At 35.4% G+C, this 22909-nt stretch overlaps 1 protein-coding gene across 7 annotated transcripts in view; it reads left to right on the top strand.

Moving 5' to 3' along the window:
- Nucleotides 1-22909, top strand: part of VPS13B (vacuolar protein sorting 13 homolog B) — a 418409-nt gene that overhangs the window by 208179 nt on the left and 187321 nt on the right. For all 7 annotated transcript variants that reach the window (XM_086881610.1, XM_086881633.1, XM_086881628.1 and 4 more), the window contains exons 23-25: nucleotides 6738-6972; nucleotides 15748-15968; nucleotides 19625-19837. In XM_086881610.1, the coding sequence (XP_086737736.1) occupies nucleotides 6738-6972; nucleotides 15748-15968; nucleotides 19625-19837 (669 nt within the window). The remainder of the gene's footprint in view (nucleotides 1-6737; nucleotides 6973-15747; nucleotides 15969-19624; nucleotides 19838-22909) is intronic.

Raw genomic sequence — 22909 nt, 5'->3', positions numbered from 1 at the left:
ACTTTTTAGAGGGTTATTTCTTTTGTAGAGTACTCATGCTTTCTATTTTCATCACTATGACTATTAAATTATATTTTTATAATTTTGTAATTTTATGTTGACACTAAACACCCCTATGAATTCATACAGTAGCTTACACGCTTTGTTTCATCCTTATGCTTTAACTGTGCTTTGTAAGGTATTTGCCAGTATCTTCTCAGAAGTTTATTACATGTTACCAGAGAAACATTTCAGCAGACTCTAAGGAAGCACTGCAGGAAAGTTTGACAATGTGCTTCCATACAAATGTGCAAGTTATTCCTTGTGAAGTGTGAAGGATTTATAGATCTGTTTGCTGTTCTTTTTACTTCTATTAGTAGTCCCTATGTCTAATTTATTTAAATGTGGTTTCAAGACACAAATGCCAAATATATAGCTTGTTTCTTTTAGTACCAGCCCAAATGGGAAATTTGTGCAAGGCAATTTATAGAGGGTAAGAAAATGAGTATCATGACTCTGTATTTCAAATCAAGTGCATTGTATTTATTTTATTATACATAATGTGCATTTTATTAAACATATATAATTATATTTAAATTACAAGTTCATACAGATTTTCTGTATTCTTATTTGGCATGAAAAAGGAAAATTTCTAGAATAATTTGTCTGGAGCATTTTGACCCTGTGGCTTTTTTCCTAAAGCTAATTTTCATGTTCCTGGATCTTTTAGTTACATGATCGTAGAACAGAAAAGTCTGTAGTTGTCATCAGATAAAACTGAACTTCATAACTTAAAATCATCAAAGGATTATTCTTTTAGTGGAAGTTAGAGTAAGTAAATGTGTTTGGAACCAAAGTAACTGGAAAGTTTATTTTGGATCCAAAGCTGGTACTTGCTTAGCCCTAGCTCTGGCTTGCTTCTGATAGAATATTACATGAAGGTTTTATGCTTTGGAGGTGTGGTAACCTATTAGGATTTAAGTGAAAAGACTTTCATATTTAATTATAAAACGTTGGTTTATTATTTAGTTGTTTTAGGATTTTATATGCAGCCTTGAAGTCTTTTTGGCAGTTACACTGTGTATGAGAGTAATACTCGTTTTTCACATGTTCTTCATACTAATAGTTGCTAAAATTGTGAAGCAGTGTAAACACAATTATTTTTAATTGGCTGTTAATGCTGAATTCCATTGAGAACAATGAAGGATCTGTATTAAACGTAAATTAATTAATGAGTAATGTTGTAACAAGTGCCAAGTACATAAGAATGTAATTGTTACATATAAAACTTAGGTATGTCACATGCCTTTAAATATCCCCAAATTTGTTTGAAAAAAATAAATCCTTTTCCTGAAACCACTGAAAAATTTATTTTCTTTAACACACATAACTTGTAAAACTTTTTTGACAAAGTGAAACATAGAAAGGCAAGAAAAGGAAGGACAGATTTGATAAGATTTTTGTTCTTTGAACTGTGTCATTATCCGGGTGTCAGGAAGAGATTCTGTGATTTGTAATTTAGCAGTTACAACTCTCGGCAGTTATTTGGCAACTGTGAGATAGGATTATTTCTTAAGTTGGTTGCTTACCACAAACCAATAAAAATTTGTGGTTTTGATAACTAAATAAAACTTTTTAAAAATATTTAAAAGCTTTCTTATGAAATAATAGGTATACTGTGAAGCACAATACACTGTGGTCAAAGAAAATGTATCTGATCCTTATTATGGTCATTTTTATGTACAGGTAGCCTGCTCTCTTAGTTCTTTTACTTATGTGTTCTGCTTTCCATTTATAACATTTTTACTTTTGTCTACCTTCAGAACAAGCATTTCTGTTCTGCCTTTTAAAATTGTAACAAACACTACATGTCTGGCTCAGCTGCAGATGGTCTAGATGGTAGAATGAATTTGGATGTTGGAGGCTGGGCTATGGTCTTACAATACTGATCACACCAGAACCTGCACATGAGATGTGTAAGCAGTGGTTTTTGCAGCTTGGGGGTCATTGCAAGATGATATTCTGTACCCAGAAAATCACGTTACCTTTCTGCTGAGAGAGTATGAGGGTTGATGACTAATTCAGAGAGAGGCATCTTCCCTGGACAGACACCCTTATGCAGGCATCAGCTTGTAGAAAATCTTCAGTGCCTCTGATTTATGTAGCTGTAAAATGTGAGCTACAGAAGGGAATCTTCTTATGTTATCACTACCATGAAAAGCTGTAAAGACTTGAACAACTTGTCCCTCTTCATTGCACTTTTGGGGAGTCACTTTGTTTTCTTCCCTCCAACCCACACTCCTCAGTTAGCAAGACCTAATTTTTTGGCAGTATTTATTTCACTCTTCTCTCTAGTGAACAACATTACTTTTTATAAAATAAGAATTAAAAATACTCCAGTAACTTAATACTTTCCTTTTTATACAAGAGTCATTGGCCATTTTGAGGCTTTGTAAAAGTGTAGAGCACAGAGTTATGCTTTGCTTAATGTTTTAGAAGGGGCAATACTGCTTGCTTCACTGGTTTATCGTTAGTGCATGTTATTTAGCATGTATAGGCCTTGACATGATAGAAATGGAAATAGGGGGTGATCCTGTTTCAAGAATGTAATAATTCGTTCTCTTTAACACATGAATGTGTTCAGTATTGGCAAACGAACATGTTGCTACCAAAACTGAAATCAGATCCTTGAAACAGAAAGGATGTTGCCATGGAAAAATGAAGTAACACGCAGTGCAGCTGCGAAGCATTAATGAATAGGATATTTTTTTAAAAGATCATTTGTGTTTGGTGTGGCTTGGAGGGTCCCAACCAGATGGTTTCCATGAACAGGATCTGACCCCCAGCTTGAGGACTTCTTACTGGCAGATTACTTCATTTTCTTTCCCTTGGATTGTCAGATCCTTACATTAATGCAAGATTTACTGCTGCAGATTTATATTCAGTTACATAAATCAGTCACATCTTACATTAAATTCACAATTTTAGGCACACAGTTTAACAGTTATTTAAAAAGTGTAAAAAGATTTATATGATAGCTTTAATATATGCTATATATTAAATGTATTGATGTAGTTTAATTTTAAGAATTTGGATTACATATATTTTGAAACACTTTCCGATTGGTGAAGCAATCTGTAGTACGCATTCTCACTTTTATCCAGCATATAATTCGATCATCTTAGGTGCACTCTTCCATTCCTTCACTGGAATTTGTGAATAGGCAAATTTCCGGATTCTGTGAGTTAAACGTACACAAATTCCATTGAAGTTGATAGCTGTGAATCTGCCTCCAGAAAGTTCAACAGGTGCAACTCAGTTTTGCACTTACTGGGCCCTTGTGCATTCAAGTTGGTAATTTCTTGTGTGATTATAATGGCCTTTGGCTGTTGATTCATTGTGTTTGCCTTTGAAATCCTGCAGTAATGTTTTGCAAAATTTGTTAATCATATAAAACTTTAAATGAAGCACAGGTAAGCCAACCATATCTGTAAGCAATTCTGTAGTATTACATACTGTCAATTTTTAGCGAATCCAGATTTAGGATCCTGCTGACTGCACCAATTTGTCATGAATGAGTGATTTAGAGTAACTTAAATGATCATTAGAAAAGGCATTAGCAAAGGTGATTTTAATATGAATTCATAAAGGTGTAACTTGGTGAAGTTCAATAGCAAGGTTCACCCTATCATGTACTCCATGGTTGAAACATACAAGGGAAAAAAGAATTGGAATTAATCTGGCATTATTTACATGGAGGCCAAAGATGGAAAAGGATAAGGTAAACCAAATGCTGAGTCATACAGACTGGACCTCCTTGCTTGCCAAATCTCTGATGTGGCTTAGGTGCAGCTGGATCTGATCTGGACAACAGTTTTTATCTAAGAGAAGAAATACAAAGAGTGAGGAAATCCTTCCATTGAGTTATGAGTTTCAGAGTAGATCCCCTTGCTTTCTAAACTCCTGATGGAGCTTAGGTCCAATCTTAGTCTCAGACTTTGACAACATTCTGTCTAAAGGAATTACCTACATGGATTTCATTAATATTAATTTAGCATGCTGTCAGCAGCTTACTGAGGATCTATTGCAGTTAGGGGATCTCTCTGCCTTGGGCTTCAGAAGGAACACTCAATCTCAGATGAGGAATCCCAAACACTGTGCGGCATGCAAGCTCAAGTGGAGAGTCACTGGTGTGCAGTCCAGTTGCAATTTAGGGAATGCTTGAATTGAACTCATCCAGAGATCTGTTGTTAGTAGAAGGGCCTCTCTGCCTCTCGGAACAACCTTGAAAGGTGTCCCTCCAGCTCAAGGAGAGATCACTGCTGTGCAGCCACCCTGCCTGGCAGGGAGAGCTCAAAGGCAGTTCACTTAGGTTGTCATTGGCTTGTAGTCAAATTGCATGCAATGGGAAGGGTGTGCAAGAGACTCCTTGTACCCACAGGTTTCTTTGTTCCTTGATAACTAAGTCTTGGAAAAAACACATTCAAGTGTTATTCACATGATCAGGCATGATGCCTGTTGAGTCATGCTGCTCTTCATGGGTTTCCTGGAGTTCTAGACCAGGCTACAGCTTGGCCTTTACCTCATTTGGAGTTACTGAGCTACTGCTGGTCTGGTTAAGGGGTCGACTGTATCCATCACACATATGGAGACCTGATGCTACTGTTTAAAGCCCACCAAAATTCATGGTCCAACTCCCATTCAGTTGTTTGAAAATGAATAACAAAGAGCTGCTTGTGTAAAAAAGGAATTTCCATCAGGAATTTAAAGAGGTGAAACTGTTGTGATTCTACTTCAGTATTCTTGGTATGGCAAAGTAAAATAAACCAAATGTGATCGGCAGAACTTTTCTTCAGTACAAAGCTGTACTAAACTGTAAATGAAGTGCAAAAACTCTACTGAATTTGGAGATCTCTTCTTGAGAGTACTTTGTAAAACGTTGTATACATCCTGCTGCTGGTAATGTGATAAAGTATAGTATCTCTTCAAATTGGTGGAATTTTTAGATTATTATTACCACACAGTCTGTATATCCAGGCAGCATTTGATGTTAATTGTCGTAGATGTGTATTTATATACATATATATGTGTGTGTGTGTGAAGAATGGGTGATTTTTTATAAACTGTTTACTCAGCAAATGCGTGGATAAAGCAATAGTTATACTGATCATAAGTTCTTTTGTCATCTATTTATCATTATCCCACAATGGCTTGACCTGCAACCTGTTACTAATAGACCAGAAAACGATCTAATGTGTCACTGTAAAAATCTTTGCAAATTGACACAAAGACTAATTTGCCATTAAAAAATCCAAATCTGTTACATCTGTAACAATACACCCTAGCTTTTCATTCAGTATAAATAAAGTATACTCGGCAACCTTGGATCAATAAACTACTTATCAAAGATGTAATTAGCTTCATTTTACAACTCAAACAGTTCTCAATCCAGAAACAAACACAGACTTCATGAACCAATGTATTTATTTTTGCAAAATTCTACTTATAGTTTTCTGCAGTGAATTCTTGTCAGTTTTTCTAAGCAAAAGGGTACAAAAATGCTGAAGTAAAGATTAATATCTGTGTACTCACTAGGCTGGCAAAGTATTTAGAGTGCTATGGAATTCCAGCTCTATTAAAAATCAGTATTGTGATCTTGAAGGTCTAATACCTTTTGGGGGAGAGTATGAAGTACAAATCTTGGTTATTGCTTTTAAGCTCTGCTGTCTTTAACTAGAGTGTTATGTAAGTTTGCAGCAAACAAATGTTTTTATCACAGCTACAAATAATATCTTGTCCAACAATTTGTATGCTAGGCTTTCCAAGCAATGTGAAGAAATGAACTGAATCATAGCTTGTATTTGCTTAAAGAAGTGTTCAAGTGTGCAGGCTGTTGGAACCTTTTGATATCCAGGTGCCAGAATGTTATTTGTAAGAGCCAAGGAAGACTAACAGTCCACAGCTTACATCACCTCTGAGTTAACAAGTTGTGATGAGTTGAGTTCTTGGTTTGGGCTGGCTCAGCCTCTCCAGAAACTCCTCAGAAGATGGCGAAAATGGGCAGACATGTTCCAGGGTAACAACATTGAAAATAAAGAACAAAAAAATGTTATTTCTTATGAAACTATATGTGCTGCTTTTGATTTAAACTGAAAAGTGGATAAAAGCTGTATAAACTTTGTCAACTATACTATCTCTCTTTGTTTTTTTATACACCTCTCCATTTGTTTAAAAATCAGTTTTTCTCTAAAGATTGTGTTTTTCATAGTTTTTGTAGCTATCACCTTTTTTGTACATGCTCATTGTGTTGCTTATTAAGTAAAGGAAGAATTTTCCCTGTATAATTCTTTATAGAAAGTAACAGCATATAAAATGTTGGCTAGTCCTAGAGACTTAGCTATTGCTAACAAAAGCTAATGAATGGCAAAAAGTGGAGGGCTTTCTCATTCAGAACATTTTCTGACTCAATTGCACTCGTAAAAAGCTGTTGAAACGTAGATCTGTGTACATGCACTTTACATGGCAATACCTTTCTGATGAATTTACACAGAATTTCTCCCCTCCCATAATCGTAATTTATGAGCATATATTATTTTCCAGCATTTTGCATCATCTTTTCTCTTAATTCAACTAGAAGTTATTTATATTTTCAGTCAACTGTGATGGATGAATAACTTCAGATTTTGTACCAATATGAATACTCCACAGTGGGGAAAATAATCTATTTCTGAGAATCTTTCTTTGCTTTGTTTTTTCAGCTTGAAGTGCAGTCTTGTTGTGTATTCCTTCCGAACGACAGCCTGCCATCTCCAAGTACTATTGTGTCAGGTGACATTCCTGGGACTGTGCGAAACTGGTACCATGGGCAGGCCAGTATGCCTGGCACACTTGTCGTCTGCTTGCCCCAGATAAAGGTTATGAGTGCTGGACACAAACACATGGAACCATTGCAAGAAATCCCATTTGTTGTGCTGAGACCCATCCTGGAAGAAGGTAATGTGATAAACTCAAAAAACCTTACTCTTTAGTTTCCATTTCTAACTGTCATGAAAATTTTCTTCATTTTATCTTGGAAGCTTCTGATTTGGTATTGCTTTTTTTAGCAGAATGTTGTTATGTATTATTGATGTCTAGAAGTGCTACCTACGAGGTTGGCCTCAGGGAAATCAATATGGAACTCATCATCAAAGAGCTAGTTCTATGATGCTTTGTATATTTGAAAGTAAAATAATTTTTTACTTTAATTGGGTTTGTTATTGAAGTTATTTTGTAGCCAGTGATCTCGACACAACAGGAAGTGACGGTAAATTGAAAATTCCAAGGCAGGTTAGGAAAAACTTCTCATCCCACCAAGGTCATGGATGTGCCATTCAGACTGGACAGTAGATAAACATTCTTTACTTGGAGGGTGGTTGGACACTGGAACAAGCTTCCCAGGAAAGTTACCATGACTGTAAGTCTGTCAGAGTTCTGGACACATCTGTACAATGCTTTTAATCATATGATTTAATCTTAGGTAGTCACTGCAAGGAGCAGGGAGTTGCACTTGGTGATCCTTATGGGTCCCTCCCAACTTAAGATATTCTATGATTCAGTGTAAAATGAGAAAAGAAATAAGTATAGCAAACTGTCAAAAGAAAAGAATGAGACTTTAATGGTCATCCTGATAGGCAACAGTTGTGTTTTGTGTTGTGACATAGGAATTGTAGCAGGGGTTTTGTAGAGATTTGAAGAAAAAAATTGTAAATACTTGAGGAAAAGTACCGTAGTTCTTATTCGAAAAGCTAATATTGGACAGGGGTTTCAGTTTTAGACCAGCTTGAGGGAAGAGTCAGCTTTTAACATTCTGCAACTGGTCCAGAAATGAATGGAGGAGATTAGCTGAAAAAGGACCTAGTAAGTGAAAACAAGTTGCTTATGTTCAGCATTTTCATTGTGTTTTGTTTTTTTTAATAAAACCTTTAGAAATTATCAGAGTAAATAGTAAATAGACTTGAAGAATTGTTCTGAAGAAATACTGATGTGAAGATCTTGTTCCATATATATATAAATAAGAAAAATGTGTAGGAAATAGGTGAGGCAAGTATTCTGAGTTATCTTGAGCTTTGGGTTCCAGGTTTATTTTAATGATTTCCATGAGAGCTAAGCTCACAACCAAGTTTTGTATTCCATGGAAATGCCATGTAAATTTGTGGTTTAACCCCATCCAGCAGCTCTGGCTGCACACAGTCCCTCGCTCCTCCACCCTGGTGGAATGGAGAAGTGAGTCAGGAGGTCAAAAGTGAGAAATCTTAGGAGTTGAGATAAAGAGAGCTTAAAAAATAAAGTAAAAGCAAAATAAAAATTGGATTTGCTACTTCCTTTCAGTAGGCAGGTGTTGCAGCCATTCTGTTTGGCTAGTTTCTTTGGTTATTTGGAGTCAGCTGACCAGGCTGTCTCCCTTTCCAACTCCTTGTGCACCCCTAGTTTACTTGCTGGTGGAGCAGTGTGAGAAGCAGAAAAGCACTGTTCAGCAATAATTAGAACATACCCATATTATCCACAGTGTTAAGCACAAATCTAGAACAGCACCATACCAACTACTGTAAAGAAAATTAAGTCTATCCCAAACAAAACCAGGGTATTGGTGTACAGTTAGTTCATTGTTATATTCTCAAACTATATTATTGAGAAAGAATTTATCACTGTTTTGTGTATTCATTCTAAGATGAAGAGAGGGAGATGCAGCAATTGTTCCATTGCTTTTGTGACAGCATTTTCTGTGAAATTTTTTCTGTTTTCTGCATACTTACTGTTCAAATACAAACAGTTTAAAGGGTATGAAAAATTAAGGCAAAATCACATTCAAGAGCTAGTCTTGCTCCAGCCATCAGAAATTTGTTTGGATTTATAACATTATGTTTCTTCTCCCTTTGGTCTTTTGTTGGACTCTTCTCCTTTCTGTATTTTACCTTAACTAATGGCAACAGAAATAAAATTGTAGTTTTTAGTATTGAAAGTCATACTAGAGATGTTGCCAAATGAAAAGAAAAAAAACTTTAAAAGAAAGAGAGAAAGATATATGTGTTTTCCCTAATAATTTTCAGTAGGAATGATCTTGTTTGCTAATCATAGTAACAGATAGAAGATAAATTTAATCTAAATCTTTTGTTTGTTTTAAACTGATGATGTAATTTAAACCATTTATGAAAGTAAGAAGTCATTTGAGTTTTGTCAGACCCAGATTTGAAGGAAAGAGCCTAGTGAGAGAAGAGAATCCCCCTGGTTGGGATAAATAGCCTATGGTAAAGAATTTATTTGTGTGTGGCTTTCCGCTCTGGGAATAATGCCAGACAGAAGTTCTCACAATCTTGATATTTTTGATTCTCTAAGGGAGCCATTGCCTTCTCCCATGCCAAGACTTCCTTTTAAACAGATTATTTCAAAGCTTTTTCACAGCTTTAAAGTCACCTTCATTGTTTCTTCCCCTGTAGAGGTAAATAATTTTTATGGACTTGTATTGTGAAGTCTCTTAATTTGATTCTGTCTTTGAACAAGACTTCAGGGACAGTCTGTCATTCTTCAGACATGTTACCATCTCTCAGAAATTGTATTTGTATATACGTATTAAAACCGTGCTTTCCTGATAACCATTTTTTTGATCATTCCTTCTTTTATAAAGAAGATATAAATAAAAGGCTTTTCCACAAGGATGTGTTGTTACTTTTAAGAAAGCTGTGTATACACTGATAAACTTTTCTTATTACATGAAAGACTAAAAGAGGACAAAAAGGAAACATGTACTGTCGTTTCGGAGTATTTCAGCCTACTCAGATATTTACTGACCTCAAGATATCAACATACTGTAAAAATAGCTTATACACTATCCCACAATCAGGTTTTTCCATTTGTTTACAGAGTTTTGCTGCATCTCTGAGGTAAGTCTAGTTTGTAGGAATGCTTAAAAGAACATTTTAAGAACTTTTACAGTACTTTTATTCACAAATATAATGAAACTCGGTCAAACAAAATAACTAATCCATAAATGGATTTATCTATGTAAAGAATGAAATATTCCTTTGAACTTTTGTTGAATAAGAAATACAATTAAGTGAGGTACTCAATTGCATTAAGTGTTATCTTAAGAGTACAGATTAATCAGACAGATCTGTGAGGAAGTATTTAGTTAAGACGTTAAAGTGGAATCACAGCATCATAGAGCCTGGAAGAGCAGGTTGGAAATGAACTTGAATGCTCACCTGGTCAAAAGTTGCATGGCAAAGGGACTCAGGATAATATTATCCGGCACCCTGCTCGTTTGTTCCTGAAAGCCTGCACATCAATAAGGAGGCTGTTCTGCTTAATGATTGTTCTTACTATAAAAACTTCCTTATATCAATATTAAATCTCTCCCAGTGCAACTTGTACCTGTTCCCCCTTCTCTGTTTTGGCACCTTTTGAAGAGGGAGACCTCTGTCCTATTTGTAGCTGCCCTTTCTGTAAAATAGTTACTAAGCAGAGCAGAACTGAAATGTTTAGAGAAGTGCTTACAGCAAGTTGTGACTTTCTGTGCACATCTACCTTCAAATATTTGACAATTCATCTGTATAATCTCCAAGTTCAAAACCTGTAGTGGTAGGCTAAAATGTGGTAAATGTAGTTGGACAACAAGTGTTGTTATGGTCAGAACTTCTGGACTGCTAAGTGGTCTTCCAAAAATCTGAACTCTTATAACAGGAAAACAAGTTGAAGACATGAAGGGAACTTTTACATAGGTAAAGCACTGTTTTAGAGTAATAATGAAAATTTTAAGTATTGATTAAATCCTCCTGTTTTTAGAAGTCTATGTTTTGAGTTATTTTAGTTACTGATTTTTTAGTAATATGAATTAATTATTAATGTAATAATGTTCCTCTTCAGGTCATAATAGTAAATTTTATTAATTCATCTTTGTAACAATGTTTGCTTACGTCAGGCACAGTAAGGTACTGTAGTGGTTAGATACAGATCTTTAGGTAAGACACAGTAAAATACTTTTAGAAAGTATTATTCAAACTGTCTTAAAATTGTTGGTGATATTGCTGCTAATCTTATTCACATTTTTAGGTGGATAGCCATATAATGACGGTCATGTGAATCACAGTATTCCAAATATTTAAATGTGAAAGATGGCTTTTGTTTGTGAAATAACACAGATTCACTTCACAGAATTTTTTAACATATGTTGAAACTCAATAATCTGTCGAGAAGTGACTTGCAGGGAAATAGGAGATAAGCGCCATATAGGTTTCAACCTGAAAACAGCAGTTAAATGTTTAAAGTAGCAGGATTTTGGCCTTCTTACAAGTTGTCATCCTGTGTTAGATTTTTAAAAATGTTTACCTTTAAATTTACAGAAATTATTTTCTCGGTTGTTATATTTGAGATAAATATTTGACATTAAAACTGTGTGCTGTTTGATAGCGGGGTTTGTGTGCAGCCTTAAAGATCATCTGTTTTTAGCCGCCCTGCCAAGGGCAGGGACACTTTTCACCAGTTACTTTTAGAGCAGGTTACTCAGAGCCCGTTCCAGCCTGGCTGTGAGCACTTTCAGGAGTGGGGCATGACCAACTTTTCTTTGCAGCCTCTTCCAGCATCTTGCTCTCATAGTGAATAATTTCTTCTTTATATCTAATCTAAATCTACTTTCTTTTGTTTTATTTTGAGCTTATATTCAGTGTCATCATCTGTACTTGTCATGTCATGTACTTAATTTACCTGTTATGAGAATGGATTGTAAAATTAGTTCTCATGTTTGAGAAGCTGGGATTATGCAGACATAGAACTACTTTCCTCTTGCATGACTGGGAGGAAGTACAATTGACCTTACATGTAGTGACTGCAGTATCTTTTTTTTAAACATTGCACGTCCCATGAGAGTGAGGGCTTTAGAAATACATGTAAAGACCCTGCAGTGTGGGTACAGAAAGGGAAATGAAAACAGACTAGTCACGTTGCTTTTTAAAGACTGCAAGGGATAGTACTAGTAAGCCTGGGAACAGATCTCAGAGCCCGTGCATGATAAAGCTTTCAGGATCTCTCTCCTACCATTACTAATTTTAAACAAAGAAAATTTCTCTTTTGTAGAACTGTCAGCATTGTACACACAACATTGTGTACAAATACCACAGCTGCGATCTGGTTTTTAAAATAAAGATAAGTACTTCATAAAAATGAGAGCAAACATAACAATTATTAGTAGTTAAGTACATTTATCAGTATTGTATGTCATGCATATGGGAAGTCTTATTATAAGCATTGGTGATTAACTGCAGCAAAGAAGCAAAGTGCATCAATAAGTACCAGAGAAAAGGGCTTCCACATATCATTTTTTTTTTTATTTATACATTGGAAAAATAATTTTAAAATTCTGTAAGAAATTAGACTTTTTTGCAAGTAGCAGATAAATGATAAATGCCAGTTCTTTGAAAATTGTGTGATGGTTGGGTTGGTCAACTGCCAAATACCTGAAAGTGGTATTTATAAATTTAAGAAGTTATCAAAGCAGTTGAAATAGTTTTACTAATAAATTTTCAAATACAAATCAGTGATGGTGCTCTACAAAATCAAAAATTAGGATTTAGGATAGTAGTAGATCAGGAATTAACCAGAATCTTCAACCATAGTAGGTGTCTTTCGTGTGTATATTTTATAATCTTGGCATAATAGATGTTGGGTGTGGTATAGTTCCACTGAAGGCATTTACAGTTTTCCCAGTTTCCTTAAAATATTTCAGAATTTCATCATTTAGGTGACAAAATAATGGTATACATGGATGGGAAGGTTATATGTAGAAAAAATTCTGCTAAATGTGGCACTGACTTTTCCTTTCTACCAAGAAATCATTATTTAAATTATGGGGAAATCCTATAAGCAGTGTTGCTTTTGATGTTAAGATTGTTTGGATTAATTTTTTTAATAGTTTCATAAAACAAATTTGCAAATGAATGAAGGCACTGTTCTTTTGGAAAACAAATAAGATATAGGTACAAAACAAAACAAGGATTTATCAGGTGCACAGTTCCAGTAAAGTGCTAGAACAGGCACATAGTGTATGTGGAGCTGAAGAAGAGCTAGAATTAGAATTAGAATTAGAGGGAATTTTATAGCTGTAAATTCATTGTATCTTTACTACAGTGTTTTTTCAATGTACCGTGGTTTCTGTAAATTGATGAAATTTTATCGTTGTTTTCCTTTTGAGGTGCATATTGTGTGCAGTCCAATAGAGCTACCACCGATTTTTTCCTTGGATATTCTTTCTTTTTAATCCATGAAATAATAACGATGTTAATTTACTGTGGTGGTCACAGGGAAAATCAAAGTTCATATATAATAATTAGAAACATGTCATTGGAGTTGACTTTGCATTTGAATTTTTTCCATGTATTGCAATTATTTTATGTATTACTTGGCCGACTGAACTTGGAAAAAAGCACAAATTAACTACTTCAAAATTTTTAATCTGAAAACTTTTTCAAAACATTTTCAAGTTACTTTGAACTGAATTCTTTAGTATGTAATAGCTTCAAAATAAACTATTGAAGTTTTCAGTTTGTTCTTAGGATGAGACACAGAATTTTCTGATACATACTTTTGACTAAATGTATTGCTGAAGCCACCTGTGAAGAAAAAATAGAAGTCTTACTAAAATAATATGGACTATGGAATGTTGGAATGAAGCTTTCTTTTCATCTCAAAACCCTTCTAATTTCTTTAAATTATCACAGTTAAGAGTTGGTGCTACTTCTTAGTGTTGTGATTTCTCAGCAGGACAGTACTGACTGTAGGTCACACTAGGCAGCAAACACACTCTTCATATATTTAAAAGCACTGAATTTTTTGTTCTCCCATGAGACCCCAAGGAGCCCAGCCCAGTGTACTTTGTCTACCGTTTTCTCTTCCGATTCTCAAGACTGGCTCCAATGCATCTGAGGCATTACATTAATTTGGACTCTTTTTATCCATGACTTAAGCCAAAATTTTGAAAAATAAACCTCTTACTAAATAAATTTCTGAATTTTCCAATGGGAAGGAGAACTTTTCTCCTCTTTCTTCTTCTCTGTTCTCTCTGCAAAGATGAAGACTGCTTCAGGCATGCCTGAAGGTTTGTGGATGCTCACCAGCCTGCTATGTCTGGATCTGGCTCTGCATCCAGCTGCTTTTACGTTACTTCATATTGGGACAGGCAGTTTATCTTGGTGGATTGAAAATTCACATGCTGGGCACAGACTCTGTTGCTCAAGTTGTGACAAAAAGGCATAACTTCCTCAGTAGGAAATCTGACAAGACTATTAAAAGAAAACAAAACTAAACAAAAGAACCCCAAAGGCCCCCTGAAATATTGTTATGTTCGTATACCTCTGAAGAGCAAAACCCTGTATCTGTTTCAGGTAAAAGTAGAATTATCCACATATCTTTCAGTGCCTTATTTCCCTCACTTCTATTGAGCATTCTTTGAGTTTTGATTCAGTGTTTCTCTCAGGGCCTAATTTCTTTCATCTGGGACCTGGCTATCATACGTGAGATTGTATTTGGTTTACATGGCAAGGTTTTGATAGTGAGGTGGACTGCAGGGCTGATTTCTGTGAGAGCATTCCAGAAGCTTTCATGTCCCACAGAGCCAATTCCAACCAGTGCCAGATGGATTTTTCCAAGCTGAGTCTGTTCTGACCATGAAGAGTAACAGGTGAATTATTTCTCCTTGTCTTCCAGCCTTTTGTTGTTCCAGCTGACTAAGGGGAGTGATAGCAGCTGCAGTGGGCTCCTGACACTCAGCCAGGGTCAACCCACCACAGGGATTCTGTTTCAAGCCCTGTAATCTGTGCGCTCAGTTCCTCTCAGCTCTAGCTGGTAGAGCTGTTGAAAATTTTCCCTCACCCAAAGGAGTTCCTGTTGGCCCCTTAAAGAACTATCTGGATAGTTCTGTGATCCTGCTTTGGAAACTTTTATGTTTCATCTGTTGACAACCTAAAGAAAACCGATTGTATGGAAGCTGTAGGCATTTTGTTGTTCAGCTGTGCACTGCCAATTCCCTCACTGATTATTCCTGATATTCTGGTAGGATGCCAGAAACTTCTTTGGGTAGGCTTCCTTCTAAATATAAGAAATGAAGTGCGAAGTGTATGTTCATAATAATAATTAGTTTTTAGAAAATCCATCACCATTCTGTTCCTAGGAAGTTTAAGTGAGGCAGTGGAAAGAGCTGCACTGTGAGCATTGGAACAGGCTTTGCTCTGCAGCATCACTGTGTTGACATGCAACCTGGAGACTTTTAAAGGAAAGAATTCACTTTTTTAGCATTACAACCTGTAAATAGATATAAGTATATAGTAGAAAGGGCTGTTTTGCTCCTTCTATTACAAATAAATCTGAACCACACCCATATGCTAAAAAAAGTGGGGAGTGTTTTATGAATATGTCTCAGTTTCAGGAAAATTATATGAAGCAGAAAGATTTCTTTAAAGACTATGTTGTACATGTTTGTTCACAGTTTGGAGTTAAAATTTCCAATGGATTTCAGTTTTTAGAAGCTATAAAAAATGTATTGCTATTGTTTAGATTTGGAATTATAGCATGGCAATGATGGTTGAATTCTATTTACGAGAGTTTGGGATCAATTTAACAGTTGTTGATTGCACTTGCTAACTTCTAAAGTGGCTTAGAATAAGGCCTTTGCTAATTTTGTGAAACTAATATCCTACTTTTTATTAAGAAATTGTTTAACTGTTTCCCCTTCTTTTTAAACACTAGGTGATGCTTTTCCATGGACAATTAGTCTGCATCATTTCAGTATATATACTCTTCTTGGACAACAAATGACACTGAATTTGGTAGAACCAATGGGCTGTACTTCTACTTTAGCTGTGACTTCACAGAAACTGCTTGCTTCAGGACCAGAATCCAGACACTCGTTTGTTGTCTGCCTCCATGTCGACCTAGAATCACTTGAAATAAAATGCTCCAACCCCCAGGTTGGTACATTTAATTGATTTATGAAAGGAAATTTAAAATAACTTAAGTATGATTGATCTGCATTTTCATGAAGAGGGTCTCTATCTTATTTTTTTTTTTTAACTGGGCCATCAAGATCAAGGTGCTTAGATTAAGATTTTCTTTGAAGCTCTCTCAACTTCTGTAATTTAAACTCTTCTCCAAATGTAGTAGCTGTAGTATAAATGCATCTTTTGGCTGATGGAGTGAAATGAATTGCAGATGTACCATTAAATGCTATGATACTGTTCTGCTGTCACTGTGGATTCTTATATTGAAGTGGTTTAATGTAATTTTTTTTGCTACATTTTCATGGAACTAACATTTCTTTGAACATAAAGTGGTTTTTAGGCAAGCAATGGTATCCTACAGTAGAGGGAAGAAAAAACAGATGAATACACATAAACAAAAGTTGCCACTACATTTGTGTTTATTAAAAGGAAAAGGTTTTTAGATTTTTTCAGAAAGTACACCTTGTGTTTTAATGACTTAGACCTAGTTTGGTGTAGTTTCAAATACAGTAGGTGTTTAATAATATTAAAAGTGGAATATCATTGTTATGAGTGCAAGTCTTACCTAAATGTGAGTTGAGAACTAAATAGAAAATAGAAATATAGAAAACAGAAAAACACAGTATTTTTCAAACATTCCTATTGAAGTGTAATTGAGTAATTTGTTTTGCAAACTGTAAGAAAATGTTTCCGCTAAAATTGAAACTCTAAGCTCCATCTAAATCATATTATGAGCATAGTGAAATGTTAAAATTAAGCTGTAGTATGGAATATTAGATCAAATGTTGTTGTCTTAAAGGGTGTCCTTGTACTCTGTGATGTTTTTAATTTACTGAAGTATTCTGTTGACTGAAAGGATCTGGACAAATTATTTGAGTTCATTAAAGGTTCTTGGACTGTCTTTTCTCCTTTACATGAGACTTACTTGTCCTTTCTGCTTTACTTATGCAAAAGGGAAGAAAGAAAGGCAATCAGTCTTCTTTAACCAGATGTGGAAGGATAGAAGATGTAAAATACAGTTCCATAAACAGCATTTCATAGTTATAAATTCACAGTATGAAATTTGATTCCTTGCAATGACAGGCTGTAATTTTTCTGTAGATGACAGCCTTAAACTAGGTGAAATTTGGTGAATTTGTTAAATGGTAGCAAAGGTGAAGTATTATATTTATATGACTATTATGATTTCATATAAAGCCATGTTCTGATGATCGTAAATAAAGTAGATACTTCCAGTGTGCAAAATTGCCAGGATGTTGTCTTTGGTTGTAGTTTTCAATTTTGTAGTAATGTGTTATTTTTAAAGTCTAAAATGCTGTTACATATTGAGCTTTACAGATTTTGCCAAGTAGTTAGTGGGTTCTTATTGAGCTATGTGTGGTTTTGCTGAGGAGGGAGTAGAAGCAGTAAGAGGGGGAAGCCTTTTTTAACAAATACTGGCAGCTATCCTTTTTGTCCTACTATTTTTCTTCTTAAAATAATTAATATATATGCTTAAAAATACTTAGAAAGGAGGGAGGCCTTACACTTACACTAGCCCTTCTCATATAATCAGAAATATATTTGTAAAATATTGAGCCTATACATTTGAAAGCATGCAACCAACAAGAGAAAAATGAATCCTTCCATTTTATTCAGTAACAACCAATGGAATGAAATAAGGTGTGTTAAAAATAACCAAAGGTGTGACTTTATCTGAAGTTTTGAAATTTTATTTACATGTAGACACATGCCATCATTTTGTTTTTATGAGGCTTTGTTGTGAGGCATTTTGGCATTTTTTACCTTTTAACATAACTCTGTGAAAATCATCTCCCTCTAATGAAAGTGCGCCTTTTTGTTTGCTGAACTTGGTCCCTAGTTTCAGAGCGGGATAGAGTATTTTGATCACACTGCTTGGTTGGCTGGTTGCTTGTGATGTTTGAGACATGCCTGTTGCTGACTGAAATAGCCACTGTTTCAGAGTGGCTGGAAAGATTCTAGCCTGAGCAATTTTAAAATGTCTCCCTGACGAGATAAGTAATTGTTAGCTTTAATGATTATGACTATTGCAACCCCAGTAAGATTTCAACCTTTCAGGGTTGGATTAACTGATGAAAAACCTCTTCACCTTGTATATGAGCATATATGTAAACACAAGTTCCTTCTTTTGCATTACTTTGTGCCTTTAGGAACAGTAGCATAAATAATTTTCTGAAAGCCCTGCTTCATTAAAACAAATATAGCTTAAGTTGTCCTTTGGTTTCTTCTAAAAAAATTGGGACATGGGGAAATTGCAAGCATGTATGATTAGGATATCTGCCTGTATCCTATTAAATTTCTAGAGATACTTTTGCCAGCAAAGTGTCAACACCGGTTAATGTTATATTAGTCAATCAATTGGGTGGACATTACATTAGTTAGTTACATTAGGACATTAGTTGGGCTTCCTGCACTACATGGAAAACTGGGAAAACATAGAAATTTGAATTTGGTAATTTAAAGATTACCAGTACCTATCAGAGTGCTACAGACACAAAATACTTTTAGAGCATAACTGAAAGAGCTTTTCATCACAGCCAGAGTTGTTTGGCTGTAGATTGCTCTGTGTATGAAGGAAAAAAATGTACTGTGAAGTTTATCTCCTCTAAGGAAAATTCTGTCAAAAGATTATATGACCTGCTCTGTGTAAACCTTGAAACTTCAAAAGCAAATCCAAGATGAATTAAGAAGGTTTTTATAAAATTTCAGCATTTCACCTCTTGAGAAAGGACTGCACCATTTACTTGGAGACTTCATCACACATTCTCACGCACAAAATCAAGCACTGTTTTATATCAAATATAGATTGACAGCAGTGTTTTTCTGCATCTGTTCTGCCCACATAAGAAGCCAGCTTTGTAGAGCAGAAGTGTCCTGAGGCTTAAAGTTCTTATAAATATGAGAATTCCAATTTTTTATAATGGCAAGTTGGGTATGGTATCCAGCTGTGAATCTGCTTATATATTATTTTCAGTTTTCACTGACCTTTTTTTATACAGTATGTTCCAATATGTTGTCATACAAATTCCATGATTAATGCCTATTTACAAAAACTTGTGTAAATATCTTAGAACTGAGTCAAACAATGTGCAAGTTAAACAGTGTGTTTCTGAATATTGGAATGACATATGCCAGGAGACTTTTGAGTTTGGTAGTGAGTGTTCTTCCAAAGCTAGATGAGTTTCACATGCTGCATGGGATCAATATTTTAATACAATCTGAATGATTAATTTTGCATTGTTGATATTTTGTGAAGTTTGCATTTGCCTTTTTCTAGAGACCGTATCTATACAGATGAAATATATGATAAATTACTTTTGCTTGTTGAAATTTGTGTTAGTAAAAGTTATACAAGACCATGTTATTGCTTATGTTTTTGAGCTATGTATCACATGTTTGCACAAAGCACAGGTAATTTTTATCAAAGTCACCATTCTGTAACTGATACTAATTACTTTATTTGCAATGTAGCTGCTTATTAGAACATTATAAATGGTGAGGAGTTCAGTTCTGCTATATTATAACTCTCAGTGGAGGACTTTGCTGATTTTTTCTTCACCTCATTAAGAAAAGCTTCATGCTAAAATTTTTATTTTTTCCTTTAGGTGCAGCTTCTGTACGAACTGGCTGAGATCACAAGTAAAGTTTGGAATAAAATTCAGAGGAAAGGAGTTCTATATCAGTCTGTATCTTCTGTCTATACTGAAACCATGACAGGGCCTGCTCCTCCTAGTTCTCCAGTTAAAAGTAGCATTGGTACCATTCCACCAGATACCAGCACATACAGTCCATCTGGTGACATTGGAACTACTACAGAGGTATTTTCATTTCATAAAAAAATGTGTTGTGTGAGTTCTTACCTACAAAATGTAGTGGTGTGCAGTCAAGGAAGAATCAGGAAAATCAAAAAGAGTAGTAGAGTCCAGGTGGAAAGTAGCTTTGCCCCAGTAAATGAATGAAGAATACTTTATTACTCACTTTGGTGGAACAAAAGAGACCCATTGATGTATTGCACCTATATTTATTGGTTTTTGTATTGTTTCTCTTTGAAGTGAATGCATATTTTTTTGTGTCATAAAGCTGTGGTTAGTGTGTTCCAGTCAAGAAGCTGTTTTTTAAGTCCAGAATTAGTAGAATAGTAAGTGTTGTTTTGAAAATACCTGGGATACCTGTGCTGTCTGTGAGCCGTTCCAAGTAGTCAGCCAGTCACTCTGATGCCTGGCTCAGTAGAGAGCTGCTGTGTGTAGATTGCATTGGCAACCAGGAGAGGTACTGGGCTATGAAGGCTTCCAAGGTTGGCATTGCACCCAGCCGTGTGCTCACCCCACCTCCTTCCAGCCACTGTTGAACCACTGCCATCTATGAACTACTCCTGGAGCTCAGTCCATTCCCCTGTCTCAGCTGTCCATGTCCCAGAGTGCTTTTGTAGCTCTGTCACATAAGCATTTGGGTATGCATCTTCAGATCTAAGATTTATGTATTTCTGCTTCCTTAATTTACAACACCGTGTAACTGCCTGGAGCAATCTGGTACCTGATCATAATGTCTGTATTTACCTGAGTCTGTAAAATGTTGGAGGCAGGGGGAGGAGTCCTGTGCCATACTGAGGAAAGCAGTCCAATTCTTTTATCAGCATGAATGCTGTGTTAAACTTCACCCATGAGTATCATTAGCCATAAGGCACAGGTAGCTGGTATAGAGTAGAATGGGCGGTCCCAGGAAGCTGTGCAACTGTGCAGGCATAGTATTTGTGGTTTTCTTAGTGCCCCTGTCAGGTTCACAAGTTAAAATAGTGAGTTGACCTTGTTTGTGCTGAGTGTCAGAAATGCATCAGATGAATTGAAGGTATACCAAGGTGTCACATGTATGCAGTGCTTTGTTTTTAACATAACTGTATTAGAATGTGGAGAGACTAGAATGAGAGAGAGAGAATGTGGATGACTGGCTTTTAGTCTCAGGATAACCTCATCAACTTTAGGGACATCTCCTAGAAGAGTTCTGGAACATAGGCAGTGATAAAATAATTGGGATTCTGAGTGCAATACATATTCAACATTTGGCCAGGGTTGGTCTAGCCCTGTGTATCATTTATATTAATTCCCAAGTTTGGAGAAAATGAGATGATGATTGCTAGTGCCTAATTTTTATATGCATCATATACACACCCCCCCACACCCACCAAAGAGGCAGCTGACATTAAAAGAGTGTTTGAGCTAGAGTTTCAGTTCTTAAGATGTTTCACTAAAATGTTTCTAGATTATTTGAATAGCCTTGGTTTTGGTGTATATCTATGTGTGCATGATTTCAATTGTGAAAAATACTGCTTTGGATACAGAACTGAAGGTAAGCAATAATATTAAGAAAACAATATGGTCACAAAAATAGTGGTTTTTCCCTCACATCAAATTAATTTCTTATTACTGTCAGGAGACCACCAGCTTTATAAATAACAATTTGGTTTTGATCATCTATAGAGACAGCAGTGTTTGGAATACATGTTGTACTTAGAGCGTTAATTGAAACTATTTGGTAATTGTTTTAATCCATATGTTGCCAAGATTGTTTTGGTAATACGGGTCAAAGTTCAGTATTCATATCCTACCCTTTCGTAAAGTGTTCTTCATCATTTATTTAATTTTCCCTGAATTCTCAACAGATGTTATACACTAACTAGAAAATTGCTTCTCCTAAAAATTCTAAATTATCTAAATGAAATTTAGTGAATTAGTGAACAAGAGACAATATTAGAATTGAGTGATTAAATAATAATATATATTTCTGTAGGTTTGACTTTGGAAATTATCCAGAAGTTTGTTTTTTATCAGACTCTGTATTTTGTTTATATATTTCTGTAGTTCTGAACCTTGAAATCTTGAAATCTGTCAAACAAAAACAGCTTTTCTGCTATATCTATGGGATTTTTTAAATTTAGAGATTTAATAGTTACTGTGTTTTGCTCTGTGGGAGACACATGATTATTTTTAAAGCTTCTTTCAGCTGCAACAGGCTAGCTATAAAAGAAGAAAGTAAACTTGCACAACTATTTGTATCAAATAGCAAAAAAAAAAAAAAAGGTAATTTGTTTATGTGATTTGTGAATGATTTCTATTTTAAGCTGTGTCTAATTCTTTTCTTGCTGACAACTTGATGTGAGCAGCACGGTCTGATGTGGATAAAGCTATCTAGTCATGCTGACTTTTAGCCTGAGTGGTGGTAGGACAGGGAAGCATGAGTGAGAGGCTTAAATACTGGAGGCTGGAAACAGTTAATCATTTTTACCATCCCTGCCTTGGAAAAGGTAAGGTAGTACAGACTACAACAGGCCACTTGTTACTGTTTACCTAAGTACAAACAGTGGTAGAAGTGTTTAGTCCTTGGGGAAACTTAGTGATTGAGCAAGAACGTAGAAGTTATTTTGATAAGGCATAGCATTAGTGTGGCCAAACTGTGATCATCCCTGAGCTTTACGCAGGCTAAGGATGAAGGCCTCATATGTTTGGATCTTCCTGATGAACAAAGATAAATTCTGGTAAGAAAATAAACTCAGTATATTGGTCAATTTGCAACAATTGGTAAAGAATTAAATTGTGTATTTTAGGACTTGGCATGAGAAGTTGTGGGAAAATAGTTCAGGGTTTCTGACTCTGGCTTGATTTTTCAGTAGATCTGGAAACGGAGCAGAGAAGTAATGCATAAACATATTTAACAATAACATGCTGGGTGCTGAAAATCCAAAATTAAAATTGCAACTTCATGAGAAACAAGAGCACAGTCTTTCTTCTCACTTCAGTTTATTAGTTTTTTACTGCAAAGAATTACTGTGAATTTGAGCTTATTTCGGGGGAAAAAATAAAAAATGTCAGCTACTGCAGACCATCAGTTTTTCAGGC

Source organism: Cyanistes caeruleus, chromosome 1, assembly GCF_971803275.1.
Source record: "Cyanistes caeruleus chromosome 1, bCyaCae1.hap1.1, whole genome shotgun sequence".
NCBI lineage: Eukaryota > Metazoa > Chordata > Aves > Passeriformes > Paridae > Cyanistes > Cyanistes caeruleus.
Note: the sequence above shows the minus strand (reverse complement) of the source record. Positions and strands in the feature narration are given on the sequence as shown.